This window comes from Acanthochromis polyacanthus, chromosome 13 (assembly GCF_021347895.1).
Source record: "Acanthochromis polyacanthus isolate Apoly-LR-REF ecotype Palm Island chromosome 13, KAUST_Apoly_ChrSc, whole genome shotgun sequence".
Classification (NCBI taxonomy): domain Eukaryota; kingdom Metazoa; phylum Chordata; class Actinopteri; family Pomacentridae; genus Acanthochromis; species Acanthochromis polyacanthus.
This window is the reverse complement of record NC_067125.1, coordinates 28,958,436-28,969,435: the sequence shown is the minus strand read 5'-3', so window position 1 is coordinate 28,969,435 and position 11,000 is coordinate 28,958,436. Positions and strand designations below refer to the sequence as shown.

The 11,000-nt window shown below is 40.5% G+C and overlaps 4 protein-coding genes across 4 annotated transcripts; all 4 read left to right on the top strand.

Annotated features, from left to right (window-relative positions):
* The first annotated feature begins 246 nt into the window (after positions 1–246).
* On the top strand, positions 247–1,636 carry LOC110947859 (claudin-17-like). The gene has a single exon (XM_022189157.2). It carries the CDS (start codon positions 617–619, stop codon positions 1,304–1,306), a length of 690 nt encoding a protein of 229 aa, XP_022044849.2. The 5' UTR covers positions 247–616; the 3' UTR covers positions 1,307–1,636.
* Positions 1,637–2,492: 856 nt separating this feature from the next.
* On the top strand, positions 2,493–4,802 carry cldn8.2 (claudin 8.2). The gene has a single exon (XM_022189158.2). The coding sequence runs from the start codon at positions 2,858–2,860 to the stop codon at positions 3,731–3,733; it is 876 nt and encodes a 291-aa protein (XP_022044850.1). The 5' UTR covers positions 2,493–2,857; the 3' UTR covers positions 3,734–4,802.
* Positions 4,803–4,813: 11 nt separating this feature from the next.
* Positions 4,814–7,416, top strand: cldn8.1 (claudin 8.1). The gene has a single exon (XM_022189159.2). The coding sequence runs from the start codon at positions 5,171–5,173 to the stop codon at positions 5,942–5,944; it is 774 nt and encodes a 257-aa protein (XP_022044851.2). The 5' UTR covers positions 4,814–5,170; the 3' UTR covers positions 5,945–7,416.
* Positions 7,417–7,481: 65 nt separating this feature from the next.
* On the top strand, positions 7,482–9,244 carry LOC110947862 (claudin-8-like). Its single transcript, XM_022189160.2, has one exon. The coding sequence runs from the start codon at positions 7,628–7,630 to the stop codon at positions 8,837–8,839; it is 1,212 nt and encodes a 403-aa protein (XP_022044852.2). The 5' UTR covers positions 7,482–7,627; the 3' UTR covers positions 8,840–9,244.
* Positions 9,245–11,000: the final 1,756 nt, after the last annotated feature.

Here is an 11,000-nt window from a genome sequence, read left to right as displayed (position 1 = left end):
GGCTGGGCCAATCTACTGTAGGAGGAAAATGTGCTAAAAGTTGTGTGGACATGTTATTGTTGGGAAATGGAACCATGACTTATCCAAAACAGCTGACACACATAGATTTGCTATCCGTATGCAAGCTTGCATACCAAATGTTTTTGCAAGACAATTCCATATGACAAAAAAGGAAAGAGACAAAAGATTTGCCTTTGTACTTTATTCTCGATTTTTAGTAGTGAATGCTGTGTTCTTTGCAATACAGTTTATCCACAATGATCTTTCATGTATGGACGCAGTAAGGACATGCAGATAATATTTAATACTTAAATATTTGACTCATCCAGTCTCACTTGGTAGCACTGTCACACTGTTCTCACACAGGACAAGGGCAAGTCATCCATGACAAACACTGGCACATGTAATACATGAAAGAAAAACAAAATCAATGTTCTTTGGAGTGAAACCAAAAGTCCCAGTAGGAATAAAGGTCGGGTCAACTCAAACCAGTAAGATGACATTACAGAGACGACGATACTATCATTGATTTGGAGCTCTGTTAAACAGATCGGATGAGTAGGGTTTCCAGTAGACGAAAGACAAGAGACAAGGCTGCACTTCAACCTCTAAAACCATGCGAGCAAAGCTGGAGATCTTCGCACTGGTCCTGGGCTTCATTGGCCTGGTCGGGACAATAGCTGTCACTGCTTTGCCCACCTGGAAGGTCACTGCCTTCATCGGTGCCAATCTCATTGTCATGGAGGAACTCTGGGAGGGCTTGTGGATGACCTGCTACAGACAGGCTGACATCAAGATGCAGTGCAAGGTGTATGACTCGCTGCTGATTCTCCCGCCAGAGCTGCAGGCTGCCAGAGGGCTCATGTGCGTCTCCATAGTTCTGGTTGTCATCTCCTTGTTCGTCACAGGATGTGGGACCCAGAAGAGTGAATGTTGTGGTGACAATATGAAGAGCAAGAACATCACCTTGGCCCTTGGGGGGAGTCTATATCTGCTTTCTTGTTTGACCACACTCATCCCTGTCAGCTGGGTGGGCCACACTATCATCAGAAACTTCTATGACCCAACGGTGCCAGATTCACAAAAGCATGAGCTAGGTGAAGCTCTCTTCATTGGTTGGGCCACATCTGGTATTTTGCTCATCACCGGGATCATCCTCCTGTTCAGGTACAGTCAACGTAGATCGAAGGAAGACGAGCTCTACAATGAAGCATATCTCATGGCACAAAGGGATCTAAAGAAACAGGACAGTGTCTACACAGCGAGGACGGCATCCAGCACTCATAAGCACCTTGAATATGTTTAAACAATTGTACTCAACTGCGGTGTGCAATTTTACCTTTAAATGTCCCTAAAGTTTTAAAGATGCTACTTGAGGAAGATTAAAACATGATATCAGGAGTGTGCATATTTTGTTTAAATATCTCTCTCTTTTTAAACTATTTAAATGACTCATGCACTTAGTGTTTGTGTTAAACTACAAGTAGTTCTTATTTCTATTGTTTGACTCGTGCCCAAATCACAGTTGCAATATAATATTTGAGTGGTATGTAGTACATGAATGACTGTTACAATAAACTGTCTGAAGTTTTAAAATAATTCAATAAAATACAACTGCTCTTTGTAATTCTATGCAGTCATGTCATATTATTTAGTTTCTATAACTGTTTTCATTACTGTTAGCTGCTAAATTGTTCTTTCTTACAGTGATTTAGTCATTTTAATGGGAAAATAACAGACTTCAATAAGATATTCTCTTTTGCTAAAGCGTCATGAGACAATTAGAATTGTTGTTGGTGCTATACAAATAAAATTGAATTTAACTGAATTATGTGATTCCATTTTTTCTAGTGTGCTATTTGTGTATTTCTACCATGCTTGCAAGAAAAAAGTAAAATAAATAAGGACATTTAAAGAAATATATCTAATACTGCAGACTGTTCAGTTTATTTTCTTGTGTTTAAAAAATGCAGAAGAATAACAATGTATGCACAGATTAAACACACAGTTTTCATGTTTGAGAGGGCAGAAACACCTCAATGTTGGGAGCAACAAACTGAGAACTGCTGGCAGGTGGACACTTCTGTGCACTAATGAAACTCATCCTGCTCAAGTTTCTGGACTCAACACCTTTTTAATCAGCTCATTTTACATTCAGAGGTGCAGACAGTTTGACATCTTTGGTCGTCCTATCAGCTTTCAGGTTGTGAGACACTAGATTTGGTAGCTACACCCATGAGTGTAGCCACCCCTTAATTATATTTGGACAAAAAAAATACACTGCGTACTTGTTTTATTTAATAAACCAAAGCTAATTGTTTACATTTAATACAAATTCTTCTCAGAGACAAGAGAGATCACAATTTTAATTAGTTAGTTTTAGCTTAAAGTTACTAATCAGTAATAGCAATGCAATTTAATGTACAATATTTTCAGGTTTCTAAGCATATTTTTCTTAGCATGTTTGCTGGCTAAAATATCTGATGTTTTATTGTTTTTTGTGTCCTGGTAAGTGTTGAAAATGCCTCATCTATATTTTAAAAGAGAAGGATGAAACTTTGATCAGCTGTGACTACACAGTGAATTAATAGGTTTCTGATGAAGTTCTTAATCACATAAACAAACGGTTGATTGTTAGTAGTGGCAGTTTCATATGTATTCAAAACAACCAGCTCTCTTTGGTGTGTCCCCATTTTTCTGATGGCTGTAGAGCAGCTTAACCAGTAAGTCTGGATTGCATCGTTAGCATTTTTTTGTGGGTGTAAAAGTGCTTTGACTTCCTCCCCTGCTCATATCTGTCTCCTGAGCTGTGTGAGAGCAGCCAAAAGTTCATCTCTGGCTCTCTGCATTAGCTGCAATGGCCTCTTATACTGCTTATAGTGGCTACAGCAAACCACCTCAATCTTACGCAGGCTCCTACTACGACGAGAAGCAGCCTCAGACCTACGGCGACAACCAAGACTCTGTATATGAGGAAAAATTGAGAATTGAGAAGAAGAAGCGCCGGGATGCCATCTGTTGTGAGGTAGTGGCCCTTATTATCGGCTTCATTGGACTAATTGGAGTGGCAGCCGTGACAGGCCTGCCGATGTGGAAGGTAACAGCCTTCATTGAGGAGAATATCATCGTGTTTGAGACCCGCTGGGAGGGTTTGTGGATGAACTGCTTCAGACAAGCCAACATCAGGATGCAGTGTAAGGTGTACGATTCTCTGCTGTTTCTGCCTCCGGACCTCCAGGCTGCCAGGGGTCTGATGTGTGCATCTGTGGCTCTGACCACCTTCGCCCTCATCGTGGCAGCAGTTGGGATGAAGTGTACCAAAGTGGTGGACCATCGGGCTCGCACCAAGCATATTGTTCTTGTGGCTGGGGGCTGTCTGTTCCTCTTGGCCTGTATCACTACTCTAATCCCCGTGTCCTGGACAGGCCATGTTATCATCAGGGATTTCTACAACCCTCTGCTCATCGACGCCCAGCGCAGGGAGCTCGGGGAGGCCCTTTACATCGGCTGGGTGACCTCAGCTTTGCTTTTCACTGCCGGAGTGATCCTGCTGTGCCGTCACGCTCCCCATACCCAGGACCCAGATGAGAGGATTGTGTACAACCCCGGGGCAAATATCTACCAACCTGCATACACATACCAGCCATACACGTACCAGCCAGCATACACCTACCAGCCTCCCTACTCTGCACCCCCACCAGGATCAGTGGCATACACACCAACTCAGTACTAGTCCGTTCTGGACTTGTTTCATAAACTTGAACATTTGAATGAGATTAATCAATGGACTAACAAGACCAACAGCAGTCACTGGAAATGACCACGTTTCCGTACTTCCTCAAATGGGATGGAGTGTATTGCAGAGATTGAAATTCATTATGGACCTGATTGTGTTTTGACCATGATGAACTGTGCTGAATAACTGTATGCTTTGTTTGTTTCCATATGCTTAATTTACACTAAATTATACTCAGGCAGAGTATACTTAATTTGTAATAATAGGAATAGTCTTTACAGCCACTGCTGGCATGCTCTGAGAGTAATTTATGTACTAGTCCTTTATAAGATGTTTATGTGTGTTTTGAGCTATTTTTGTAAATGTACATATTTTTTCAAAATGCTGGTCTAAATATGAGGTCAATTCTGATTTTCAATAAAGGAATAAGCCTGAGAAAATGGAAAAGTTTGTTGTTTTTTATTGTCTAATTAAGGGAGACAAAAAAGTAAAGGGTGTACTATTGTTTACATGATGACCAGTTCTTCTCTCCTGCCAAAAGTTTAGTTTGTCTGAATTCAAAGGTTTCTGTAGAAACTGCGCCTGTTTCACTCACTGTCATGCAAATGGAATGTTATGTCATCTCCATTGTTGTCAGTGGAAATGTGCCTAAACTGGTAAAACCAGGCTGTTCACACAGGTCCACCCACAACACAAACCTAGCAGGAGATTTCATTTCATCGAAGCCAAAGCTGCAACTGCCAGCTTTTTCCTGAGCACAGACCGAGACAAAGGACCAAGATAAGAAATCCAACACTGACAGTAGCACATGAACACACCAGTATTACCTTCATCTTTTAAAACACACACACCTACAGCAAACAGTGATGAACAAGTACTTTAAAAGCTTTTTGTGCTACTATTTCATATCCTCAGTAGGTGACTTGAAACAAAGGTAACATATGTTCAAAAATTTACAACAGTGGATGATTTGAATGTGAAACAAACAAACAAAAAAACAAAACAAAGGTAAAGGACCAGAGCTGATCGATGCTGATTAACAGAATATTCAGTTATATGCATGCAGTCTGTGTTGAATTGGTTTACTTTAAATATGCTCTTCTTGTTTAAGTTTTAACACCTTAAGTTTCCTTGTAAAGTGAGATCGGAGAATGTAAATGGAGACTTTTGAATAAACAAAGTGGCAGCTTACAGCAGTTCCAGGGTTGGTGTACAAAGAAAAAAAAAGCCTGGGGGAATCTATTTCCTAGCAACGGGTCACATTTCCCATCCCCACCCACTGCAGTGTAATGTCCATAGGGAGGAGGCCGAACACCTGAACATCGACCTGCTCCTCCTCTTCGATCCCATAACGGGAATCTACTGCTTCCTACTATAGTCGAACTGTGTCCAGGTATTATTGTGCTAATGAGCTTGGATAAGTAAGAAGACAGGATGGCAAACTCAGCACTGGAGATAGTGGGTCTGTTATTGACCCTGATTGGGCTGATCGGGGCAGCAGCGAGCACTGGCATGCCGATGTGGCGAGTCACAGCCTTCATTGGGGAGAACATCATCGTGTTTGAGAGCCGCTATGAGGGTTTGTGGATGAATTGCTTTCGGCAGGCCGACATCAGGATGCAGTGTAAGGTGTATGACTCTCTCCTGGCCCTGTCTCCGGACCTGCAGGCGGCAAGGGGGCTCATGTGCTGCTCTCTGGCGCTGGGTGGCCTCGGGCTGCTGATCAGTCTGGTAGGGATGCAGTGCACGTCATGTATCGAAAACAATGATCGAGCTAAGCGACTGGTCCTCATCATTGCAGGAAGCATGATCATAATGGCCTGCATCTGTGTCATTATCCCCGTGTCCTGGACGGGTCATGTCATCATCAGGGACTTCTACAACCCTCTGCTGATCGACGCCCAGCGCAGGGAGCTTGGAGAGGCTCTCTACATTGGCTGGGTGGCCTCTGCTTTCCTGTTTGCTGGAGGATGCATGTTCATTTGTTGTAATCTACAGTCCGAAGGCAAAGGTTCAGAGAGGTACGTGTACTCCAGGCAGTCAGACTACATGGCCTATCCTCCACAACCCTTACAACCGTTACAGCCTCAGCAGCTGGTGCTACTTCCGCAACCACAGCCACAGCCAATGCTGTCAAGACACCCGTCCACCGTCTACAGCTACCAATCCAGACACCCCTCCGTACACAGCGGGATAGCTTATCTCTGAACACTTGAAGTAGTTAAGGTCTCTACTTTCAATACTTTTCTTTATAATATGGGTTTGCACAGCAGAGCAATCTATGCATTTCCATTTAAAAAAAAAAACATTTAAATGCATACAGGTAATGTGTATGCAAATGGTTCTGATGAAAATAGTTTGGATGGTTTTAAAATCACTCTTTTACTGCATAATTTAAAAAAAAAACACTTCAACCAATAATTTCAACACTGCCTTTGTGACCAAGTACGTTTACTTTCTGTGTTTTAATCAAATTTTATACTCACAGCCATATTTTTGTATAAGTTTTGTTTTTGTCTATGCTTACTGTATATAACAATTTACACAACCCTTTACCACTGATTAATGTGACACGTACAACTATATTTGTGTTTACTGTTGAATGCAGGTTGTTGCTGACACATGTGACAGATCTGTGTGGTTGTAAAGATAGCTAATGTTTCAGTTATTTCTGCACATTTTTTTCAGCCTTCAACTGTGTGATCAAGCATGTCACACACACTGAGCCCTCACACACAGGTTCTTTTTTCAGGTAGAGTTTTATCACCTGTAATCGATGCTCTACTGGTGAATGGCATTTGTGTCGAAAACTAAAAACATTTTCTGTATCACTTACTCAGAAAACAATTGCAGGTTTTTGTTTAAATTTGGTACGATGTTCTGGAGCACTTGGAAACTGATGTAACAACAAATGTCTGTGTAAACATGGGATACAGGTTTAAGACTGCTTGTGAAAGGTGTGGACACAGAGGCAACTTAGCCAGAGCACTTGGTGTTTCAGCAACCTGACAGCATGATCATGTGATCCAAATTTGCAAGTCACACTGAAAGAAAACACAAAGATCTTTAGACTGAATTGTTCTCAGGATGCTTCTGTGTTGATCCCAGCTCTGAATGTTAGAGTAATGGAAGAACATTTCCGTCTTTATTCACTCAAGTAAAATAGCTTGTAAACTAAGAAGTCACTTCATTTCAAAAGTAAATTGTAGTTAATGTAAAATTAAAACTTTGATTTCTAACACACTAAATGCATTATTTTAAATACAGAAAGAGAAAGAAAATTCTGTTTGTAAAAGCACAGGAGTTGCATTGCTGTTTTATATTGGAAATATTTGATGGCAAAATGGCAATGTTGTGTTTATTGCTACTTCAGGTCACATCTTATCAATGTTTATCTGTCCAATTACCACTCAACATTGTTAGAGTCATACAAATACAGAATGTGTGCTGACTTGTAGAACTTGGTTACCGTATAAAAACATGCTATAAGAATCAGTAACTGTGTTTGGACTGTGTTCTGTGAGGTCCCTCTCATTTCATTTCTCATTTCAAGAAGATCATCTCTGCTCCCCTCTGGACAATACAAGAACTGCAGGAGCTGTACTGTGCAACAATATAATCATGTTTGCTTCAGAATTTGTACATATATCGAATAAAAACATGCCAAGTGACAAAACTTCCTTAAGTTGTGAGCTGTTGGTCTTAAAATTCCCCGTTTCATGTGTTTACTGCCGAAGAAACTGATGACTCTGATATGCCACTATTGCTTGGGAAACCATAAACACAAAATAAGCAGATATCCTCTTTACCTGCATCCCTCTGAGCCAACCAGATGACAGCAAAGACTCTTTCCCATAACAAACTACCCCTTACAGTAAACAACAGTGTCAGATGAAATCCTCACTGCCTTGGATGAGTTTGTCTTCTCAGACATGTTTCACTAAAGGATCAGAATTTGTTGTGGATGCGAGGTCGTCTAATTTTGGGATTTTGACACAGCTGGATTCAACAATGGTTCAAGGTGTTTCTGAGATCGCTGCAGTGTGTGTTGGCCTGATCGGGCTGATCGGTGCGGCCGCGACAACAGGACTGCCCATGTGGAAGGTGACGGCTTTCATTGGGGAGAATATAATTGTGATGGAAACTCGCTGGGAGGGTTTGTGGATGAACTGCTACCGACAAGCCAACTTCAGGATGCAGTGTAAGGTATACGACTCCCTGTTATTTCTACCCCCAGAGCTTCAAGCTGCCAGAGGTCTGATGTGCTGCTCTCTGGCCTTGTCTGGACTGGGGCTGCTTGTTGCTCTGGCAGGGATGCGATGCACCTCCTGTTTTCAGGGGAATGATTGGGCAAAGACCATTATCCTATTGGTTGCAGGGGCTATGCAGTTCATGGCCTGCATCTGTGTCTTTATCCCCGTGTCATGGACAGGTCATGTCATCATTAGGGATTTTTACAATCCTTTGCTGATTGATGCCCAGAGGAGGGAGCTAGGAGAGGCTCTGTACATCGGCTGGGTGACTGGCGCCTTCCTTTTCGCTTCGGGCGTGTTGTTTCTCTGCCGCCGCATGCCCTCAGACAAAGGTTCATTTGACGTATACCACCCAGCACATTTACTCGGCTACAAGCCAACACCCAGCAAACCAACTCTGACGAGGTATCATCCCATCTCGAGTGTTCCCAGCCTCCAGTTGAGTGCATACCACAACTCTCTGCAGAACAATGGCTCTGCTGGACAACAACTTCCAGTGCCGCTGCAAAACATCCCTCATGTGATGGCAAACGATGGAGTACTAATCAACACTCCTGTTGTTTATAACCCAGGCCCTCCTGAAAATGCATCATTACTATATCAAGCCAGCATGGCTCACCGTTCCTCTGTGCATAGTTCTAACCATGTTGGAAGCCTGTATACTCCAAGAAACTCCTTGTACATTAGCCAAAACTCAACACCGTATTCAGTGACTTACACTGGACATCCCACTGCGTCCTACCAGTCCAGCTTTCATCCGGTTCCACACACTCCTGTTTTTGTAAGCTATAAAGCATCGAGAATTGAACCAAGGTCTCACAGTGGAAGCAGAGCTGGTGTGTATATATAGAGGTAAAATCATGAGGGCATTTTGTGGCTGATCAGACTTTACAAACACAAAGCATCTATCACACAGCAAGCTAATTGAGATGATGAAATTGTCATTTCTGCTCATATGAAATAATGTGTTCAACTTTTTCTTTTCTACTAATAATGTATTTTTATCATTTGTATTGTGTAAAAATATACAGATAATATGATCAGGCTGAAAATAACAGCTGTTTGTGTACATAAAGGTGACACTGCAGTTTTCACTTTCAAAATGAAGATTTATGGGAGAGCATTTGTTTGGAAAGTCGTAGCCATGTGTTTTGTATCCTTATAACCATCTGTTCAATAATTTCTAAATTTGTTATGGTTATCATTGTATGTACTTCAGCATGATTTGTCTTTTAATTAAAAAAATATTCCGCTGTCTGGCCACCAGTCAAATATAATCAAATAGCTCATTTCTCATTCTGCAAGTTATTTGTTATAGTTTGCATTTGCAATTATCATGAAAAATAAAAGATTGAGTTACAGATGCTAAGTATCTGGCAGAGTAATTTTGTAGGATAAAGTAGGTCACTCAGCAAGTCTGGGTCTGAACAGATTTTTTTTTTGTTTTCCACAGGGGGTGCATTTAAAAAAAAAAAAAAAAAAAGATAAGGTAAATTGAGAGTCTGTGTAAACAAAATCTCCAAAAATTGAGTTATCAATTATTAAACAAATCATCTATTTTGTTAAACAATAAATAACTTTGTGTAATTTTTAAGAGGATAAGTGTCCATTCTCTGATTTCAGCTTCGGCTGTCTATATTCCTCTATCACAGTAAACTGAATAACTTTGGGTTGTGGACCAAACAAAACCCTTAAGAACGTCTTCTTGGGCTTTTTTGTAAAAAAAAAAAAAAAAAGAAGACATTTTTCATCATACTGTACATCCAAGAAATGAACTGATTAATTGAGAAAATAATGCATTAATCAACAACAAAATCAATTTTTCATTGCAGGCATAGTAAAAGCTCTGTTGAAATGACAACCAGATAGAAATATTTCCCTACATTTTGTCCATGTTTACAACAGGAACGGGCACTTAGTGATGCAGCAAATAAATAAACAAGTAAAATCAGTTAATTATTGCTTGGGACAAAAATATGTTAAAAATGCTCAGATGTTTGATTAATTATGCTCAAGACCTTGAGGTAGCTGTAAAAGTGTTGTTCTAAGTTTATTCTTTCTGTGATAATGGTGCTGAACTGAAAATCTATTTCTGTCAAATTAACTTTTAATGTGAAACAGTAAAAGAATTAGAGCTGCCAAAGTAGATTTCAAATTTTTATGCACTTTGGAAAAGCAATTATTTAATGTGTTGTGATTATTGGTTGACAAAAGTAGCTGTATGCTGCCAGTTCAAATTTCCTGACAATGTAAACACCATGAAGCAGTGAACCAGCTCTTGACACTGTCCTTTTTCACCACTAGATGCCACCGGAGAGCTTCATGAATGTCCTCAAACCTGCACAGACAGTGAAATCTTCCCCACTTACTGCAGGTGTCAGGGGGGAAATGCCCCCTTTCCATTGAGTTTCTTCGGCTGACAGTTTCTTGAAATAAAAGTTAAAAGCTTAATATGAAACTAAACTAAATAATGAGGAAATAAACTGAAAACATGAAAAGTCCGACTCAGGCTATTCAGGCAAATGATAAAGAGACGGGGTGACTGCATTCTTACACTCTGCTTTCTGATTTCCATCAGCATCACATAAATTTTTTGATTTAAACAATAGTTCTGAGATCGTCATGTCAAAACAATAAGTTCTTATTCTGCAGGTGTATAGTTTATCCATTTTTTATTATTCGGGGTGCAAGTAAAGCTCATCTATATGCCAAACTTTACCATGTACTGTAGAAACTTCAAATTGCATAACTGTTCCCTAAATTAGTTTCTCCTCAAAAATGTCGGTTCAGGATATATTTGATACCATGCATCTGTAGAGAAATCATTCTTATCAATCCCTAATTTAGCTAATTTCTGAGAAACCACATAGTAAGATTACACTAATCTCAAGAAACCCATCAAAGACTCCGGATGGATGCTTCTCCTCTGCTTGGAGTGATGAGATTTGCTGACTGGTGCAACTGAGCGGAGAACTTTAAACTTCCATTCCAAACCATCTGCTTTAAGGAAT

Coding starts and splice junctions, on each gene's coding strand:
- cldn8.1 (XM_022189159.2), top strand. CDS start 5,171: ATGGCAAACTCAGCACTGGAGATAGTGGGTCTGTTATTGACCCTGATT.
- LOC110947859 (XM_022189157.2), top strand. CDS start 617: ATGCGAGCAAAGCTGGAGATCTTCGCACTGGTCCTGGGCTTCATTGGC.
- LOC110947862 (XM_022189160.2), top strand. CDS start 7,628: ATGAAATCCTCACTGCCTTGGATGAGTTTGTCTTCTCAGACATGTTTC.
- cldn8.2 (XM_022189158.2), top strand. CDS start 2,858: ATGGCCTCTTATACTGCTTATAGTGGCTACAGCAAACCACCTCAATCT.